We start from the raw sequence: 22,673 nt of genomic DNA on the forward strand, positions 1-22,673 counted from the left end.
GACACTTATGGATATAGACTGATAGCAAATCTTTCAAAGCTGGAGGAATGGAAAATTATCTGCAAGCATTCAGAATCAAAGAGAACATTTTCCCATATAAGCCTGGTGAAACAGAGGAGAGGGGAGACAAAGATCCCAGTACCCGAAAGAATCTCAAGTGAAGCAGTGGCTTCAGAGTAGAATAAAGAAATGAAGCAAATTTTCAGAACTTGGGTAAGGGATCCAATGAACTGTCCATGTGCTGAAATATATTCAGTGTGTTATTGGTAGAGTTGGAGTTGGGGAAGCATGAGGAGTAGGGTCAGGAAAAGGTATTTACAGAGCCTAATGATTGTATGCAACTCCGGGGATGAAGTCTTCTGGTGAATGACAGTAAAAATGATGAGTGTCATCTATAGTAGAAACATAATAATAAACATTAAAATACATTAAAATTTTAAGTTTTATATGACAAAAGATGAAAGTGCATTCAAAACACAGAAATGAAGTTCAGGGGGCACCTGGGTGGTTCAGTGGGTTAAAGCCTCTACCTTCGGCTCCAGTCATGATCCCAGAGTCCTGGGATCGAGCCCCACACTGGGCTTTCTGCTCAGCAGGGAACCTGCTTCCCCCTCTCTCTCTGCCTCTCTGCCTACTTGTGATCTCTGTCTGTCAAATAAATAAATAAATAAAATCTTTTTTTAAAAAAATGAAGTTCAGAATATATACACAGAGCATAACATCTCCATAATTATGAAATATTTTTCTTCAGGAAACTCAAGTTATTTTTGAGAATTACAGTAATGTTTTTATAAATAAGACATGTTTGTCTTAACCTTAAGGTTCCTCTGAAGTGACTTTAACAATTCTTGACTTTTACTTCTAGACCTAATTCTTCATTTCCTGAATATACTGCTGAGGGTGAACATACCTTATGGAGTCTTCTTAAAGTTCTCTTGTTTCCATCAAGCTTACAAATCATTGCAGTTCCCTTTTTAGCTGTGGAGGAGTCCATCCATAGGATCAGAGCCACTGATTATAATGATTACAAAGGAGATTATTTTAGGAGTATTCTTTCTCTCTCAAATTGGAATTGGTTTTATTGGACACATATTGCTACTAGTCCAGCTATATATAAAGAGGCCTATAGATTTGATATTTACCCACTTAACTTTAGCTGATGTCATGACAATTCTTTTCAGTGGAGTTCCAGAAATAATGAATGCCTTTGGAGTAAGAAATTTTCTAGATGACAGTTGCTGTAAGACAGAGCTGTACATGTAGAGTCATACCAGGTCTTTCTCTCTGCACCACATCTTTTCTGAGTATTTTTCAGGCCATAATTATCACTCCCAGCAACTCTAGGTGGGCATGGCTCAAACTCCAAATCTCCACGTATGTTTTTCCTGCTCTCTTTTCTTTCTGGATCATCAACATGCTGATCTACATCCGTGTCATCATAACCACTGCAGTCCCCTTCAACACCACTGAAGGTGGACAAGTATATTCTCTGACATACTGTAATGGGAGAAAGTCTGATCAACTTCAGCGGGCTGCTTTTCTAGGGGGCATGGTCTTACGAGATTTCCTATGTCTGTTCCTCATGATCTGGACCAGAGTGTATGTGGTAAAATGCCTTTTCAAACTTTGTAAGATAGTCCAGCATCTCCACAGGACCAGCCTCTGCCCAAGACCTTCTCCTGAAACCAAAGCTGCTCACACAATCCTGGCACTGGTGAGCTGCTTTATTTTCTTTTACTGGACTAACAGCTGCCTTACCATTTATATAATGTACAGACATAATGTACAAGGATTGGAGAACATCAGTATTTTTCTCTCCTATTGTTATCCAGCTATCTGTTCTTTTGTGATGATCAAAAATGGTAACAGATGATCAATCATGAACTGTGCTTTTGCATCTATGAGGCAATCCTCTCAGAGGCATGAACACTCTCACACACTTTTCTGACACAAGGAGCATTTGATTAGGAGTGTTCACTCCACAATTTTAGTGAGTTAAATTCTGGAAAAGCATTAACAATTTATTACTTTGGACATTTCTTCAAATCATCCAGCTTAGTGAACACAGAAAATAAATGACCAGACACATGAATGAACATGTTTGGGATTGTTGCACCTAGCCAGAGCACTCTTTGTCCTTACCTACAATTACAGAAAAAATTCCTACTTATGATTATTTGGATACTCTTATTTCTAAGAATTCTTCCTTAATGTGACATATCTATCAGTTAAATGACTTACACTTGCTGGATTATTCTAGAAAGGCTTCATCAAGCAAAAATATTTTATAACTAAACTGTTGTATACTTTGGAACCAAACAATATTTGAAATTACTATCTGCTGTTGATTATGTCTGGTTTAATCATGGAAAATGATGTAAGTGTAAATACAACCATACTCCTTTCACCCTGTGAATATGATCATGATTCCCCAAAGCTCAAAGGTATTCCTCTTCTTCGAACACTTTATAAAACCCACCTGTTACCTTCTATTTGTACTGTTTTGTATCTATTTACATCACTTGAAGTATTTTTTGAATTCTTACACATTCTGTTTTGTGTAAGCACAGTGTGTCAATAGCTAATATTTTTAACTGTGTAGTTCCATACTTTTATAAAAGTATTTAACAAATCATATATCACAGTATGACATATTAGAAAATGTAAAAACATTTCTTGAAAGCAGCTGAAATTCTCAATAAAGTTCTTATAAACATTTTAAAGTAATAACTGCTGAAATAAATATAATGTGAATCTGATGAAAAAAAAGAGTGAGCATCATGCTAAAAGTGCAGCTGCTCTCAGCACATGAGTGATTCTCACAGCACAGACTCTGCTTCAGAGCTCCTTGGGAAAGAGAAAACTGGAAGTTGGAGACAGAGAACAGAGACTGGATCATGAGGTAACACATTTCAACTACATTCTTTTTACAATAGAAACAACTAATGCATAAGGATATTCAGGTTGAAATTAAAAAGGACAAAATTTACAGTAAGCCAACTGACATAATGATAAATTAAGCATATATAATATGAGACAAAATTATGTAGTTATGATGGAGAGGTAACTATAATAATAAGGGGTTAAATTAGCTCAGAAGAAATATCTGCCCTAAAATTGTGTATACTTAGAGTAACTCCATAAAAATTTAGTTTTAGAATCTGAACTCATGTGACCATCAACTTATATAGGCTGCTATAAAAAAAAAAGATGTTATACACAAATCCAATGGTAACAATGAATCAAAAACCTGTGTTAGATACAGAAACAATAAAGAGAAAGAAATTCAGGCATAACACTGAAAAAGCCAATAAACCATGAGAGAAGAGAGGAAGAGAAGGGAACAGAGAAGAACTATCAAACAACCAGAAAACAATGAAGAAAATGGCAGTAAGTACATGCCTATCAATAAGTATCTTAAATGTAAATGAACTAACTGCTGCATCAAAGACAGAGGTTGGTTGAATGGATATTTTTTTTAAAGACTCATCTATGCATTGCCTATAAAAGACTAATTTGGGACCTAAAGAACTATGCAGGTTGAAAGTGAAGAACTGGAAACATACTCCCTCAAATGAAAGTTTTTAAAAAGGGGGAGGAGGTTAGCATATTTTTATCCAACAAAATAGACTCTAAAAAACAAAGACTATAGCAAGAGACAAAGAAAGGCACTCCTTAGTATTAAGGCATCAATACAAGGAGATATAGCCATGGCAAATCTCAATGTGACCCACACAGGAGCACATAAATACATAAAGCAAGATGAAAACACTTAAAGGGAGAAAATGAGGGTAATAAATAACAGGAGGGGACTTCAATATCCCACTTGCACCAATGGACAGATACTCCAGACAGAAAACCAACAAGGAAATGGTGGCTTTGAACGGCACATCAGACCAGAGGGACACAGCACAGATACACAGAACATTTCATTCAAAAACAAGAATGCACATTCTTTCAAGTACACAAGAAACATTTTCCAGAGTAGATCACATGTTAGGCCACAAACATAGATTCTATGAACTTAAGAAGACTAAAATCATGTCAAGCACCATTTCCATTTCTGATGATAACAGTATAAAACTAGAAATAAATTACAAGAAAAAACTCGGGGTGGGGGGGATGTGGAGGGGTACCTGGGTGGCTCAGTCAGTTAAGTGGTTGCCTTCTACTCAAGTCATGATCTTAGGGTCCTAGAATGGAGCCTTGCATAGGGTTCCCTGTTCATCAAGAAATCTGCTTTTCCCTTTTCCTCTGCCCCTCCCCCATGCTTATGCATGCTCGCTCTCTCTCTCCCTCTCTCAAATAAATAAAATCTTTAAAAAAAAAAAAAAGATTTGGAAACTACACCACATGCTACCACGCAATGACTAGATCAGTGAAGATATAAGAGAAAACCAAAAAGTACAAGGAGACAAATGAAAAAGAAAATTCGATGATCCAAAAATCTTTGCAAAATCAGTTCTAAAAGGGAAGTTTATAGCAATAAAGGCTTATATAAAAACAAGAAAAATCTCATATAAACAACCTAAACTTACAAGTAAAGTAAGCAGAAAAAGAAGAACAGTGCTCAAATCTAGTAGGAAGAGGAAATCATAGTGACCAGAACAGAAATAAATGAAATAGAAAGAAAAAAAAAGAAAGAAAATTTCAATAAAACCAAGAGCCGATTCTTTAAAAATATAAACAAAATTGATAAGCCTCAAGCCAGACTCATCATGAAAAAAAGACAGAAGATTCAAATAGATATAATCAAAAATGAAGGAGAAAAAATAACGGACAGAAACACAAAGGATTCTAAGAAAATATTATACGTTAGCAGACTAGACAACCTAAAAACAATGGATAAATTTTTAAAAACATACAATTTTCCAAGAGTGAATCAGGAATAAATAGAAAATTTAAACAGACTGATTAGTAGTCATGATACTAAACCAGTAATAAAAAAAAATTTAACAGTGGGGAGGAGTCAAGATGGCGGAGAAGTAGCAGGCTGAGACTACTTCAGCTAGCCAAAGATCAGCCAGATAGCTTATCTAAAGATTGCAAACACCTGAAAATCCATCGGCAGATCGAAGAGAAGAAGAACGGCAATTCTAGAAACAGAAAAACAACCACTTTCTGACAGGTAGGACCGGCGGAGAAGTGAATCTAAAGCGACGGGAAGATAGACGCCGGGGGGAGGGGCCGGCTCCGGACAAGCGGCGGAGCAACGGAGCACAAAATCAGGACTGTTAAAAGTCTGTTCCGCTGAGGGACATCGCTCCTGAGGCTAAACCGGGGTGAAGCCAACGCGGGGTCAGCGTGGCCTCAGGTCCCGCAGGGTCACAGAAGGATCGCGGGTGTCTGAGTGTCGCAGAGCTCGCGGGTATTAGAATGGGAAAGCCGGCTACAGAGACAGAGCCGACAGTAAGCTCACAGCTCGGTGTTACCTTGAACCAGTCACAGGCTCGGTGAGCTCGGGCGCGGCCGAAGGTCAGGCAGACGGGAGTAACTGGGCGCTGTTCTCTGAGGGCGCACTGAGGAGTGGGGCCCTGGGCTCTTGGCTCCTCCGGGCCGGAGAACAGGAGGCCGCCATTTGTATTCCCGTCCTCTGGAACTCTACGGAAAGCGCTCAGGGAACAAAAGCTCCTGAAAGCAAACCCAAGCGGATTACTCCCCCGGCCCCTGCTAAGGGCGGTGCATTTCCGCCTGGGGCAAAGACACTTGAGAATCACTACAACAGGCCCCTCCCCCAGAAGATCAACAAGAAATCCAGCCTAGACCAAGTTCACCTACCAAGGAGTGCGGTTTCAATACCAAGGAGAGCAGCAGAATTCCAGAGGAGGAGAAAGCAAAGCAAGGAACTCATGGCTTTTTTCCTGTGATTTTTTTCTTTAGTCTTGCAGTTAATTTAATTTCTTTCTTTTTAATTTTTAATTTTTTTCTCGCCTTCTGGTAAAATTTTTTTTAACTTTTACCTTTTACTTTTTTAACGTTTTTTAACCAGTTTATCTAATATATATATTTTTTCTTTTTTATATTTTTTTATTTGTTTTCTTTTTTTTTAATTCTTTTTTTTTCTTTTTTCTTTTTTTTTTTCTTTCTTCCTTTTTGAACCTCTTTTTATCCCCTTTCTCCCCCCTCACGATTTGGGATCTCTTCTAATTTGCCTAAAGCATATTTTCCTGGGGTTGTTCCCACCCTTTTAGTATTTTGTTGTTCCTTCATATACTCTTATCTGGACAAAATGGCAAGAAGGAAAAATTCAACGCAAAAAAAAGAACAAGAGGCAGTACAGAAGGCTAGGGACCTAATCAATACAGACATTGGTAATATGTCAGATCTAGAGTTCAGAATGACAATTCTCAAGGTTCTAGCTAGCTCGAAAAAGGCATGGAAGATATTAGAGAAACCTTCTCGGGAGACATAAAAGCCCTTTCTGGAGAAATAAAAGAACTAAAATCTAACCAAGTTGAAATCAAAAAAGCTATTAATGAGGTGCAATAAAAAATGGAGGCTCTCGTATGTGCTTTGGTGAGTGCTGTGAAGTGTGTAAACCTGGTGATTCACAGACCTGTACCCCTGGGGATAAAAATATATGTTTATAAAAAATAAAAAGTTTAAAAAAAAATGGAGGCTCTCACTGCTAGGATAAATGAGGCAGAAGAAAGAATTAGTGATATAGAAGACCAAATGACAGAGAATAAAGAAGCTGAGCAAAAGAGGGACAAACAGCTACTGGACCACGAGGGGAGAATACGAGAGATAAGTGACACCATAAGACGAAACAACATTAGAATAATTGGGATTCCAGAAGAAGAAGAAAGAGAGAGGGGAGCAGAAGGTATACTGGAGAGAATTATTGGGGAGAATTTCCCCAATATGGCAAAGGGAACGAGAATCAAAATTCAGGAGGTTCAGAGAACGCCCCTCAAAATCAATAAGAATAGGCCCAAACCCCGTCACTTCAAGTAAAATTTACAAGTCTTAGTGACAAAGAAAAAATCCTGAAAGCAGCCCGGGAAAAGAAGTCTGTAACATACAATGGTAAAAATATTATATTGGCAGCAGACTTATCCACAGAGAAGTGGCAGGGCAGAAAGAGCGGGCATGATATATTCAGAGCACTAAACGAGAAAAACATGCAGCCAAGAATACTATATACAGCTAGGCTATCATTGAAAATAGAAGGAGAGATTAAAAGCTTCCAGGACAAACAAAAACTGAAAGAATTTGCAAACACCAAACAAGCTCTACAGGAAATATTGAAAGGGGTCCTCTAAGCAAACAGAGAGCCTACAAGTGGTAGATCACAAAGGAACAGAGACAATATACAGTAACAGGCACCTTACAGGCAATACAATGGCACTAAATTCATATCTCTCAATAGTTACCCTGAATGTTAATGGGCTAAATGCCCCAATCAAAAGACACAGGATATCAGAATGGATAAAAAAACAAAACCCATCTATATGTTGCCTATAAGAAACTCATTTTAAGCCCAAAGACACGTCCAGATTTAAGGTGAGTGGATGGAAAACAATTTACCATACTAATGGACATCAGAAGAAAGCAGGAGTGGCAATCCTTATATCCAATTAATTAAATTTTAAGCCAAAGACTATAATAAGAGATGAGGAAGGACACTATATCATACTCAAAGTCTCTGTCCAACAAGAAAATCTAACAATTTTAAATGTCTATGCCCCAACGTGGGAGCAGCCAACTATATAAACCAATTAATAACAAAATCAAAGAAACACATCAACAATAATACAATAATAGTAGGGGACTTTAACACTCCCCTCACTGAAATGGACAGATCATCGAAGCAAAAGATCAGCAAGGAAATAAAGGCCTTAAACGACACACTGGACCAGATGGACATCACAGATATATTCAGAACATTTCATCCCAAAGCAACAGAATACACATTCTTCTCTAGTGCACATGGAACATTCTCCAGAATAGGTCACATCGTCGGTCCTAAATCAGGACTCAACCGGTATCAAAAGATTGGGATCATTCCCTGCATATTTTCAGACCACTATGCTCTAAAGCTAGAACTCAACCACAAAAGGAAGTTTGGAAAGAACCCAAATACATGGAGACTAAACAGCATCCTTCTAAAGAATGAATGGGTCAACCGGGAACTTAAAGAAGAATTGAAAAAAATCATGGAAACAAATGATAATGAAAATACAACGGTTCAAAATCTGTGGGACACAACAAAGGCAGTCCTGAGAGGAAAATATAGAGCGGTACAAGTCTTTCTCAAAAAACAAGAAAGGTCTCAGGTAAACAACCTAACCCTACACCTAAAGGAGCTGGAGAAAGAACAAGAAAGAAACCCTAAACCCAGCAGGAGAAGCAAAATCATAAAGATCAGAGCAGAAGTCAATGAAATAGAAACCAAAAAAACAATAGAACAAATCAACGAAACTAGGAGCTGGTTCTCTGAAGGAATTAATAAAATTGATAACCCCCTGGCCAGACTTATCAAAAAGAAAAGAGAAAGGACCCAAATAAATAAAATTATGAATGAAAGAGGAGAGATCACAGCTAACACCAAAGAAATACAAACGATTATAAGAACATACTATGAGCAACTCTACGCCAACAAATTTGACAATCTGGAAGAAATGGATGCATTCCTAGAAACATATAAACTACCACAACTGAACCAGGAAGAAATAGAAAGCCTGAACAGACCCATAACCGTTAAGGAGATTGAAACAGTCATTAAAAATCTCCAAACAAACAAAAGCCGTGGGCCAGACAGCTTCCCGGGAGAGTTCTACCAAACATTTAAAGAAGAACTAATTCCTACTCTCCTGAAACTGTTCCAAAAAATAGAAATGGAAGGAAAACTTCCAAACACATTTTATGAGGCCGGCATCACCATGATTCCAAAACCAGACAAAGATCCCATCAAAAAGAGAGCTATAGACCAATAACCTTGATGAACACAGATGAGAAAATTCTCACCAAAATACTAGCCAATAGGATTCAACAGTACATTAAAAGGATTATTCACCACGACCAAGTGGGATTTATTCCAGGGCGGCAAGGTTGGTTCAACATCCCCAAATCAGTCAATGTGATACAACACATCAATAAAAGAAAGAACAAGAACCATAGGATACTCTCAATAGATGCTGAAAAAGCATTTGACAAAGTACAGCATCCCTTCCTGATCAAAACTCTTCAAAGTGTAGGGATAGAGGGCACATACCTCAATATCATCAAAGCCATCTATGAAAAACCCACCGCAAATATCATTCACAATGGAGAAAAACTGAAAGCTTTTCCGCTAAGGTCAGGAACACATCAGGGATGTCCATTATCACCACTGCTATTCAACATAGTACTAGAGGTCCTAGCCTCAGCAATCAGACAACAAAAGGAAATTAAAGGCATCCAAATCGGCAAAGAAGAAGTCAAATTGTCACTCTTCGCAGATGATATGATACTATATGTGGAAAACCCAAAAGACTCCACTCCAAAACTGCTAGAACTTATACAGGAATTCAGTAAAGTGTCAGGATATAAAATCAATGCACAGAAATCAGTTGCATTTCTCTACACCAACAGCAAGACAGAAGAAAGGGAAATTAAGGAGTCAATCCCATTTACAATTGCACCCAAAACCATAAGATACCTAGGAATAAACCTAACCAAAGAGACACAGAATCTATACTCAGAAAACTATAAAGTACTCATGAAAGAAATTGAGGAATACACAAAGAAATGGAAAAATGTTCCATGCTCCTGGATTGGAAGAATAAATATTGTGAAAATGTCTATGTTACCTAAAGCAATCTACACATTTAATGCAATTCCTATCAAAGTACCATCCATCTTTTTCAAAGAAATGGAACAAATAATTCTAAAATTTATATGGAACCAGAAAAGACCTCGAATAGCTAAGGGGATATTGAAAAAGAAAGCCAACGTTGGTGGCATCACAATTCCGGACTTCAAGCTCTATTACAAAGCTGTCATCATCAAGACAGCATGGTACTGGCACAAAAACAGACCCATAGATCAATGGAACAGAATAGAGAGCCCAGAAATAGACCCTCAACTCTATGGTCAACTAATCTTCGACAAAGCAGGAAAGAATGTCCAATGGAAAAAAGACAGCCTCTTCAATAAATGGTGCTGGGAAAATTGGACAGCCACATGCAGAAAAATGAAATTGGACCATTTCCTTACACCACACACGAAAATAGACTCAAAATGGATGAAGGACCTCAATGTGCGAAAGGAATCCATCAAAATCCTTGAGGAGAACACAGGCAGCAACCTCTTCGACCTCAGCCGCAGCAACATCTTCCTAGGAACAACGCAAAAGGCAAGGGAAGCAAGGGAAAAAATGAACTATTGGGATTTCATCAAGATCAAAAGCTTTTGCACAGCAAAGGAAACAGTTAACAAAATCAAAAGACAACTGACAGAATGGGAGAAGATATGTGCAAACGACATATCAGATAAAGGACTAGTGTCCAGAATCTATAAAGAACTTAGCAAACTCAACACCTAAAGAACAAATAATCCAATCAAGAAATGGGCAGAGGACATGAACAGACATTTCTGCAAAGACGACATCCAGATGGCCAACAGACACATGAAAAGGTGCTCCATATCACTCGGCATCAGGGATATACAAATCAAAACCACAATGAGATATCACCTCACACCAGTCAGAATGGCTAAAATCAACAAGTCAGGAAATGACAGATGCTGACGAGGATGCGGAGAAAGGGGAACCCTCCTACACTGTTGGTGGGAATGCAAGCTGGTGCAACCTCTCTGGAAAACAGAATGGAGGTTCCTCAAAATGTTGAAAATAGAACTGCCCTATGACCCAGCAATTGCACTATTGGGTATTTATCCTAAAGATACAAACGCAGTGATCCAAAGGGGCACGTGTACTCGAATGTTTATAGCAGCAATGTCCACAATAGCCAAACTATGGAAAGAACCTAGATGTCCATCAACAGATGAATGGATCAAGAAGATGTGGTATATATACACAATGGAATACTATGCAGCCATCAAAAGAAATGAAATCTTGCCATTTGCGACAACATGGATGGAACTAGAGCGTATCATGCTTAGCGAAATAAGTCAAGCGGAGAAAGACAACTATCATATGATCTCCCTGATATGAGGAAGTGGTGATGCAACATGGGGGCTTAAGTGGGTACGAGAAGAATAAATGAAAGAAGATGGGATTGGGAGGGAGACAAACCATAAGTGACTCTTAATCTCACAAAACAAACTGAGGGTTGCTGGGGGGAGGGGGTTTGGGAGAAGGGGGTGGTATTATGGACATTGGGGAGGGTATGTGTTTTGGTGAGTACTGTGAAGTGTGTAAACCTGGTGATTCACAGACCTGTACCCCTGGGGATAAAAATATATGTTTATAAAAAATAAAAAATTATATTTTAAAAAAAAAAGAACCATATGATACTCTCAATAGATCCTGAAAAAGCATTTGACAAAGTACAGCATTCCTTCCTGATCAAAACTCTTCAAAGTGTAGGGATAGAGGGCACATACCTCAATATTATCAAAGCCATCTATGAAAAACCCACCGCAAATATCATTCTCAATGGAGAAAAACGAAGAGCTTTTCCGCTAAGGTCAGGAACATGGCAGAGATATCCACTATCACCACTGCTATCAACATAGTACTAGAAGTCCTAGCCTCAGCAATCAGACAACAAAAGGAAATTAAAGGCATCCAAATCGGCAAAGAAGAAGTCAAACTATCATTCTTCACAGATGATATGATACTATATGTGGAAAACCCCAAAGACTCCACTCCAAAACTGCTAGGACTTGTAGAGGAATTCAGTAAAGTGTTAGGATATAAAATCAATGCACAGAAATCAGTTGCATTTCTCTACACCACAACAAGACAGAAGAAATAGAAATTAAAGAGTCAATCCCATTCACAATTGCACTCAAAACCATAAGATACCTAGGAATAAACCTAACCTAAGAGGCACAGAATCTATACTCAGAAAACTATAAAGTACACATGAAAGAAATTGAGGAAGACACAAAGAAATAGAAAAATGTTCCATGCTCCTGGATTGGAAGAATTAATATTGTGAAAATGTCTATGCTACCTAAAACAATCTACACATTTAATGCAATTCCTATCAAAGTACCATCCATCTTTTTCAAAGAAATGGAACAAATAATCCAAAAATTTATATAGAACCAGAAAAGACCTCGAATAGCCAAAGGAATATTGAAAAAGAAAGCCAAAGTTGGTGGCATCACAATTCCAGACTTCAAGCTCTATTACAAAGATGTCATCATCAAGACAGCATGATACTGGCACAAAAACAGACACATAGATCAATGGAACAGAATAGAAAGCCCAGAAATAGACCCTCAACTCTATGGTCAACTAATCTTCAACAAAGCAGGAAAAAATGTCCAATGGAAAAAAGACAGCCTCTTCAATAAATGGTGTTGGGAAAATTGGACAGCCACATGCAGAAAAATGAAATTGGACCATTTCCTTACACCACACATGAAAATAGACTCAAAATGGATGAAGGACCTCAGTGTGAGATAGGAATCCATCAAAATCCTTGAGGAGAACACAGGCAGCAACCTCTGCGACCTCAGCTGCAGCAACTTCTTCCTAGGAACATCGCCAAAGGCAAGGCAAGCAAGGGCAAAAGTGAAATATTGGGATTTTATCAAGATCAAAATCTTTTGCACAGCAAAGGAAACAGTTAACAAAATCAAAAGACAACTGACAGAATGGGAGAAGATATTTGCAAACGACATATCAGATAAAGGACTAGTGTCCAAAATCCATAAAGAACTTAGCAAACTCAACACTCAAAGAACAAATAATCCAATCAAGAAATGGGCAGAGGACATGAACAGACATTTCTGCAAAGACGACATCCAGATGGCCAACAGACACATGAAAAGGTGCTCCATATCACTCGGCATCAGGGATATACAAATCAAAACCACAATGAGATATCACCTCACACCAGTCAGAATGGCTAAAATTAACAAGTCAGGAAATGACAGATGCTGGCGAGGATGCGGAGAAAGGGGAACCCTCCTACACTGTTGGTGGGAATGCAAGCTGGTGCAACCACTCTGGAAAACAGCATGGAGGTTCCTCAAAATGTTGAAAATAGAACTGCCCTATGACCCAGCACTTGCACTATTGGGTATTTACCCTAAAGATACAAACGTAGTGATCCGAAGGGGCACGTGCACCCGAATGTTTATAGCAACAATGTCCACAATAGCCAAACTATGGAAAGAATCTAGATGTCCATCAACAGATGAATGGATAAAGAAGAGGTGGTATATATACACAATGGAATACTATGCAGCCATCAAAAGAAATGAAATCTTGCCATTTGGGATAACATGGATGGAACTAGAGCGTGTCATGTTTAGCGAAATAAGTCAAGCGGAGAAAGACAGCTATCGTATGATCTCCCTGATATATGGAAGTGGTGATGCAACATGGGGGCTTAAGTGGGTACGAGAAGAATAAATGAAAGAAGATGGGATTGGGAGGGAGACAAACCATAAGTGACTCTTAATCTCACAAAACAAACTGAGGGTTGCTGGGGGGAGGGGGTTTGGGACAAGGGGGTGGTATTATGGACATTGGGGAGGGTATGTGTTTTGGTGAGTACTGTGAAGTGTGTAAACCTGGTGATTCACAGACCTGTACCCCTGGGGATAAACATATATTATATGTTTATAAAAAAAAAAAAAGTAATGGGCAGAAGACATGAAGACATGAACAGACATTTCTCCAAACAAGACATTCAAATGGCTAACAGACTCATGAAAAAATGTTCAGCATCACTAGCCATCAGGGAAATACAGATCAAAACCATAATGAGATACCATCCTACACCAGTTAGAATGGCAAAAATTAAGAAGACGGGGAACACCAATGTTGGTGAGAATGTGGAGAAAGGGGAACCCTCTTACACTGTTCATGGGAAAGCATGCTGATACATCCACTCTGGAAAACAGTATGGAGGTCCCTTAAGATGCTAAAAATAGAGCTACCCTATGACCCAGCAATTGAACTACTAGGTATTTACCCCAGAGATGCAGATGTAGTGACAAGAGGGGCACATGCACCCCAATGTTCATAGCAGCAATGTCCTTAATATCCAAAATATAGAAAGAGTCCAGATATCCATAGTCAAATGAATGGACAAAGAAAATGTGATAAATATATGTATGATATATGATATATGTAATGTATATAATATAATATATAAATATATAATATAAAATAAAATAAATTATATATTATAATTATATATATATATATATATATATTGGAAAGTTACTCAGGTAACAAAAAGAATGAAATCTGCCATTTGCAATGATGTGGCTGGAACTAGAGGATATTATGCTAAGTGAAATAAGTCAGTCAGAGAAAGACAAATATGATATTTGTTAGTCTCCACATAAATTTTTGGCCTTTCCCTCATCTAGTCATATTGAGGGAGTACAATGAGTCGCTAATGACCCTGCAGGCTGCATCTTCTTGGTTCTTATATCCACAGAATATTGGAGGACAGAATGAAGGGATAAGGCAAGCTAGTACTGTCCCCCATATTGTTTCAGGTGTCACCTCAGGGAGTAGCAGTGAACTACTGCTCAATTTTCTGCAAAACCAGTCTGCCATTCTGGCTGCCATTTCTTCCAGATAACCCTACTTCTTGGGTTCTACTAAAACCAACTTCTTTTATCTCAAGTATAGGGATGTTAGCAGCTTCATACTGTTACAAATCTCAGGGTTTCTTCAATATATCTTGTTTGGATTTACAACCCATTTATCACTTGGGACACCAATGTTCTGCATTAAATAGCCTCCCTTATAAATAATAATAAGTTGTTTCTATTTTCATAGTTAGATCCCTTCCTACACAGGGTAATCAATGACTTCATAAAAATCCAGATAATATCAATTTATTTCACTGTCATGATTATTGTTGCCTTCATAAATGTTATACCTTTCATCAGAACATCCATAATATTTTATTTCTCTAATTCAGGGCTTCCAACCTTATCACTGTTGACATTTTGGGCTGGATAATCCTTTGTTGAAGGAGACTATACTGTGCATTGTATAATATTTAGAAAAATCCTTGGCCTCTACTTACTAGATGCCAGTAATCCCTCTCTCCTAGGCTATGATCACCAAAACTGTCTCCAGACATTGCCAAGTGTCTCCCGCAGTGAGGGTGTGGGGCAAAACTGCCTCATGTTGAGAACCACTGCTTTAATCAAAAAACTGATGAAAAACACTGAAGTTATTTCTTTTTCTCCTTTAAAGCAATGATTTATACTTTGACTAATGCCTGACTATTGTGTTTTAGTATGGTTATTAGAGTTCAATAGACATGACTGTAGCCCATTATATGTATGATAATTTTATTTTTTCAGTCTGCATCTTCAGTCACTTGCCAATACAAAGTGTCCATCCTATAGAATGAAATGTTGCATATAACTCCACAAAGATGTCTCAGAGATATTCTGAACTGTGCTGCCATCTTGTATGGACACCTTTCCATGTTCATTCATTCATTCGACCCATATTTATTGATTATTTACAGAGTGTTAGGCTCCTTTCTAAGCACATAGATGAGCAATTTAAGAAGGGTGGAAGTAATGCTTTCAGTCTGTCCTAGCAGGGCATAACTGCATGTCATCAAGAGCTGCCATGTAAGAAGAAACCACTCTTCTGGGAGTCAGAGGTGGTTTTTCTCAAGTCCTGCGTTAATTAATGGAGACTTCCTCTTACAAGGATATGTCATTATAGGCTGAGCCAAATGTCAGAAAATAGGATGCACTTGGGTCCCATATTGGGCCACACAATGAATGAATGAGCAACTTGTTAATGACAATGTGGATTAGAAACCATGGGACCATGGTCATGTGAAAACCATGTAGATGTAGCAATGCAGATCAAGTCCCCTGACTTCCTTTGTGGTCACTTCCTTTAGTGGTCACTTAGATTTTCCTCTTCTCTCTTTCTATGAAGGTAAGCAGAGATTCCCTTTAGAATCTCATTGACATCAAGTTAGCTTGTCTCCATTTAATAAATAATAATAGTCCCCTTGTTCAGTTATCATTTTTGTAATTTTGAAATTTATTGATTGTCTATATATCCAGCAAGCAAATGTGTTTATTCCTATTATTCAAACATCTTTAAAACTGTCCTAAACTGGATGGAGTTTGACATGTTCTATAACCTGGCCTTGAATAGTCATGGTATTCCTTCCAGTTCTGAGAAACAGGAATCCTTGGTACACTGTGTAAACTCTGTCTACTCATCTTTTATTCTTTTGTTCTTGCTCTCATATATTTATTCATGATGGACAAGTATCGCACTGTATGTTACTGACTAAACCATATGCCTGACTGTTTTGATAATGGTGTAGTGAATGTGGTGATGGAGAAAATTAAGAAGCTTCTAGGGCCATGTAGCAGCTTAATAAATATAGTAGAATTATCACTGGTATTATTATAGTATCTAAATATATATTTGGTGCATTTGAATAAGTTAGTGACTATGCATTGAAAATAGGAAATCATCAACAGTGGGTCACAGAATTACTTGCCAGTGAGGATTGCCTTGGCCAGAGGTTACTTTAAGGAATGATCAAGTTTCCTTCTGGTGAGTGCCCACCCTATAAGGATCCCAGGAATAGCTATCGGTTAGAACACAGCAGATTTTCCAAGCCCCTCAAAGGAAGATGAAGCAAGTGCAGTTAAAACAGGTACACCCCACATGTGTCTCCAGTGGTTGCCTCGCCTGTTCTTCCCACTCTTGATCTCCCTATACCTGCTCCTTCCCTATCAACCTCCTGACTGCTTTCTTCACATCCTTATTCCTCAGTGTGTAGATCAGAGGGTTGAGTGTGGGAGCAAGGATCATGTATAGCACTGCCAGTGCTTTGCTCTGGTCCTGGGAGTAGTTGTCCTTGGGCTGCAGATACAAAAACATAATGGTCCCATAGAAGAGTGAGACTACCATTAGGTGGGAGGCACAGGTCCCAAAGGCCTTTTTCCTTCCTTCTGCTGAGCGCATTTTTACTACGGCTCTGGTGATGCACAGATAAGTGGTCAAGATGATGGAGACAGGCATGCCTAGGATGATTAGCCAGGCGATAAACATTTTAGATTCTGTTGGGCCAGTATCCACACAGGAGAGTTTAACAATGATCAACAGTTCACAAAAGAAATGGTCCACACGCCGGTTTCCACATCGAGGCAGCACCATGGCCATTGAGGACTGTAGAAAGGAGTTGGCAAAACCAGAACACCAGGAAGCTGCGGTCTATTGCCATCACTGCAAGGAGAACACACTCAGTGGAGCCAAGTGCCAAGGCCACCCAGTACTGGACCATGCAGCCAGCATAGCTAATCTTCTTGTTGCCACCCCACATGTTCATGAGCATCTGAGGGACAATGCTGGTAGTGAAGCAGAGGTCAAGAACAGAGAGGTTTCTAAGGAAGAAGTACATGGGTGTGTGGAGTCCAGTGTCCAGGATTGAGAGCAAGATGATGGCCACATTGCCCACAAGGGTTATCGTGTAGAATGTCAGGACAAAGAGGGAGAGAATCAGCTCTAACTCAGGCCGCTCAGAGAAGCCCACTAAGATGAAATCCCCACCTGTGCTGTCATTAGCTGTTTCAATCTCCTCTTCAGCCCTATCACTGCAGGAGATCCCACACTCTCTGCAGTGGGATTTAAGAATAAGTGGGTAATTAATATACATAATGGATTTAAGCATGGTCCTTAGATGTGACCTAAATTCTATATTTTTGCTTCTTATTTTCCTTTCTATCTTATTTCTCCCGGCAATTGGATGAAACTCCTGTAGGTACATGACTTCCACAGTAATAAATGTATCACAACCAATTTCAGTTATAAACACAAACAGCATCTAAGTTCACTAATTTGAAAGCCCGATCCCATGAATACTAAAAATTCATAATCTGATTAACATTCAGTCTTATCCTCTCCCCAGATAGGACTCCTTCCTGGTGACACCCTTGTGCTTGAGGGAAAGGATTTGGGCAGTTTCTCTCTCCCCCTGCCCCTGACCATAGGGTCCTCCTATTTGGGAAGTGCATAGGGGAAGGGAAGGAGTTACAAAACAGTTCTTACTCTCTGAGCCTAGGAGATGTTTAAAGAGCTGACTCTTCTCTCATGGGAAGAGCTCAGGTTCTTAGAAGCTTCCTTACTGGGACAACAATTTGACCGGTTCCCAGCCTGGGCTGGTGCATCTCCTCCTATGAAGCTTCCATCAACTTTTGCAGCCTCTGGAGATCCAGCATTCTCTCCCAGCATCATACTATTTGATCCCTTTGTCCCACTGATGGCCCTATTGGTTTAGACTTGGGACAACCCTGCACTAGCTCTCCCTTTTCCTGTGGCCCTCCTCCAACACAGAGGAAGGTCCCTTTCATATTTGTCTCAAAACCATTGCAGCAGCCAAGATGGTTTTGAATCTGCACTGTAGTAGCTGTTGGCTCTTTTCTCATCCCCCAGAATTTCTGACCTGGTCCACTCTGCTCTCTCCCAACTAAAATATGCACTTACTGAAATCCCCAAGTAGCTCTTGGGAAGTCTCCCACCATTGGGAGCAAGTACTTCAAAACATCCTTTCCTATTTGAAGGGAATGGTTTCAGACTCAGGCTATTGTTTATTCCAAACGAATCTTCACAAATTCTCTAATTCTCTCCTCTCAATTTTTAAAACGATTTTATTTATTTATTTATTTATTTATTTATTTTAGAGATAGAACAAGTAGGGGCAGGGGGCAGAGAGAAAGGGAGAAGACTCCCTGCTGTGCAAATAACAATGCAGGGCTCCATCCCAGGACCCTGAGATCATGATCTGAGCCGAAGGCAGATGCTTAACTGACAGAGCCACCCAGGTCACCCCCCCCTCTACGCTCTTGACTTATTTAAATTTTTGTGTGGATGAATCTACTCTGGATGACTAGTCTGAGAATCATAAAATCACTTAAAAATAATTTTCTTATAAATTATACATGTGATTGTATGTTTCACATCCTTTTTAATTTGAGTCAAATATAAGGCAACCAGATTCATTTTATTCTTATGTACCAGAGGCAGTGGAACACTCAGTTTTGTGGGACAAAATTTTGTGAGACACCCACTTTCTTGGAGTAGCTCCTGTCAATGATAGTAAGGCAATAGATCTCTAATAAATGAGCTAGAAGGTAAAGTAATTTGAGTACTTTAAATAGGAATTATTAAAAATGGTACAAAGAAAGAAAGCAAAATTAGATAACAAATTCACTCTATTGGAACAGAAGTTAAAGGAGAAATCAGACAGTGAAGCAAAAGGTCATCTCCATCTGTACCATTAAAAATGTCTACCTCGATTCTTTCTCTGACTTTTCCAGTTATCCCTCCTCTGTTAAACAGAAATACTTCATAGAATTGTCTTGGAGATAGAGTGCCACTGACTTCAATAAGTTTTGAGATATTCAGGTCTTTCAAACTGTATTTTCCCCTTCACTACTCATTGAATTAAGAAAGACTTTTTCTTAGAGCTTCTGGCCTCCCTCCTTGCAACAGTATCTTATCTCTCTATTGGTATGCAGGTTATTATCTGCACTCTTCATGCCTTTGGACTGAGCATATTGAGATGGTAAGGGTGGGGCAATGGTGTATATAAAATATTCTTTGTGTCTTTGTCCACAGTTCATTAGAACTAATCATTAAACAAATTTAATAAGGAAGCTTTTACACACTGTAAGAGTGAATAATTTTCTACTAATTTATGCATAAATTTAAAAACTCACTACGAATTAAAACAAAGTGAGGAGACAGGGGAAGGAAAATTGATTGGGAGTAATTTGGGATTGCACAGAAACAAGGGGGAAACATACAGGATGTAATGGTAGAGCCAATTTATAAGTGAAAAATTGAGTTCTCAGACACCCTGAGGACAGAGCTCAAAGATGTGACAATGTTCATTATTAAATCTCCATCAGTTTTGTTCATTAATAAATCTCCATCCGCTGTCAAATGCCTGGCAAGTGACAAGTGCATATTAATATCTTTTTAAAGTCAGTTAATATCTGTTTAAAGATCTCGAGTGTGTGACCTTTGAACCAAAACTGGAAACTCATATTTTGTTTGACTCACATAAAACTTTTAAAATTGGGGGATTTTATTTTTTAATTACAATTTCTAGTATCTCGTTTAAAAATTGGTGTAGCAAAAAAAAAAAAAAAAATTGGTGTAGCACCAAGCCAATATTCATCTACAATGTTAATTTGTTGGGGGTAAACTTTAAGCAGACATTCCTCTCTAGTTCCCAGTCTTCACTACTGTCTATCTCCCCGCCCCACACTGCCTCACATATCCACCTTGCCCCATCTACTGTCTTTGGCCATTTGAGATTAAACTCCATACATCCATTGCCAAATCAAGGTCTTGCCATCATGTGATTCTGTGGTTCCATCAATCCCAGGCCCTATGAAGACTCTGCAGTTTTCTATGCATTTGATTACAAATTATTTCATGTTCTTCCTGTGGAAGTGGGCTTGGCGTATATTATATATCTTTGTAATATGAACTTGGCAAACTGAAACAAGAGGTAAAACCCTATGTACAGGTAGAGAAAATTCAATTCTTCACTTCTTTGGACTACTTTGAAGTCTTTAAATTTTACAAAAGCCAGCTATAATAAAAATAATCTGACAGCCACTTTTTACTTTTTTATATCATGATAATTGAACCACAAAATGAACTACCACACGACGTCTTTCTTAGAAAAAACTGTTCAGATTCTCCATGGGGAGAATAAGGAGACACGAGGAAAGTGGTGATGGTGAAGAGAAAAGGTTTAATTGGAATAAGAGGAATGAGTTCATCAAAGAGTTATACAGGTTTGCTAAAATTTGATAAAGAACTAAGGATATTAAACTCATCATAATCAATGATAGATGAGTTCACTCAGTGATTCTTGTTTGAACTGATTCAGAAAACTTGAAAAGGCTATAATGTACAGCCTAGAGTATTAAACATGAAATCAAGAGGACTCTGTCTGGCTCAGCCATTTACTACATATGTGAACTTGGGAATGTCTTTAACCTTTGTGGGTCTTGGTTTAAAAAATGACAATATTGGGGCACCTGGGTGGCTTAAAACAAGGTGAGGAGACAGGAGAAGGAAAATTGATTGGGAGTAATTTGGGATTGCACAGAAGCAAGGGGGATACATATATAATGGGAGAGCCAGTTTATAAGTGAAGTTAAGCCTCTGACTTCCGCTCAGGTCAGGATCTCAGGATCCTGAGATCAAGAGAGCCCAATGCCACATCAGGCTCTCTGCTCAGCAGGGAACCTGCTTCCCCTCTCTCTCTACCTGCCTCTCTGCCTACTTGTGATCTCTCTCTCTGTCAAATAAATAAATAAAATCTTTTAAAAATTTTTTTAAGTGACAATATCATAATATTTTTTCATAGGGTTATCTTGAAAATTATAGAAGATTATACACATGAACGTTAAACTGTTAACTGGTTCCAAAGTTCATGATCACTAAACTGTAATATAATAGTGCTTGTATTATTGTAGGTGGTTATTCATATAATCCCCTTGTAGTTATAGCTCCTAGTGCCTGGCACATACCAGGCAATTGGTAAATGTTTATTGAGTAGAGGGTGAAGAGTAGAGGGGGAGCTGCCAGTTATTCAACAAAAATCATTGCCAATCCTGACTACTCAGGATTGTAAAAATAATGGAGGAAAGATCAAGCGTTCAACCCCAGTTGTCATCTTTATTATAGAGAAGTGTCCTTTTAATTAAAAAAAAAAAAACATCTTTGTAGAACCTTAAAGGCATTAATGACCCAGTTTTATGCCAATGTGGAAAGTCTAATTTGGGCACTCATGAGACCTATGTCCTGGCTTTTCAGTCCCTCCCAGCTACAACCCTGCATCTAGAGAGATTGAGGGTAAAGAAACAATACTCACCTTCGCACACATTTTTCAGTCTGATGTGTTAAAAGTTATGTTTCTCTCACACTCTTTATCACACATAAAGTCCTAGTGTGGGTAGAGAAATCCGAATACTTGGATAGAGAAGGGAAGCTATGCTAGGGCTCTCTCAGACACAGGGGTCTCATCTCCCTACCACAACCAAAGTAATTGCCCAAGCAGCAAGATGCAGAACAGAGTTTTCTCCTTGCCAAGGCTAACAAGTCTTCATTTCAGAGTGAGTAAAACTTATCCACCACAACAGCATAGTGGGACCAAGGACAAAAGGTGGGATTTAGCAAAACCTGCCAGCACATCCTTTTGCTTCTCTTCTTATCATTCTTTTCTGCTTTAGCCCATGAACTATTTGTTTGTGTCCCACTCTTAGAAATTATTATATGCCCCCAAGTCATGTCCTCATCCTCTTCTCATTTCCCTCCCAGAAATGGGCAAAGACATGATCCTGAGTCTTTAAAAAAAAAAAAAAAAAAGAGTTTGTAATGGATCAAGGTTAATATCTAGTACACCTAGGTTTCTATAAGCTATGTCAATTTCTGGCACCTGTCAGCTGAGAGCCTGTCCATTGTGCTCAATGAACCCCAAGATGTTTTGTAAACATCTTGTATATCAAGA

At 38.6% G+C, this 22,673-nt stretch overlaps 1 protein-coding gene, 1 long non-coding RNA gene and 1 pseudogene across 3 annotated transcripts in view; 1 reads left to right on the forward strand and 2 right to left on the reverse strand.

Annotated features, from left to right (window-relative positions):
- LOC309861125 overlaps positions 1–22,673 on the reverse strand; it is a 61,723-nt gene that overhangs the window by 11,970 nt on the left and 27,080 nt on the right. The window lies entirely within an intron of this gene.
- On the forward strand, positions 1,165–1,873 carry LOC309861904 (vomeronasal type-1 receptor 4-like; annotated as a pseudogene). The gene has a single exon. The product of its transcript is annotated as a vomeronasal type-1 receptor 4-like (transcript).
- OR2Y1 (olfactory receptor family 2 subfamily Y member 1) lies at positions 16,856–17,813 on the reverse strand (the record flags this gene model as incomplete). The annotated part of the gene is given in 2 exon segments (XM_082725206.1): positions 16,856–17,348; positions 17,350–17,813. Coding segments are annotated over 2 exon segments (957 nt in total).

The sequence above is a fragment of the Mustela nivalis genome (assembly GCF_964662115.1).
Source record: "Mustela nivalis genome assembly, chromosome: 3".
In the NCBI taxonomy this organism is placed as follows: Eukaryota; Metazoa; Chordata; class Mammalia; order Carnivora; family Mustelidae; genus Mustela; species Mustela nivalis.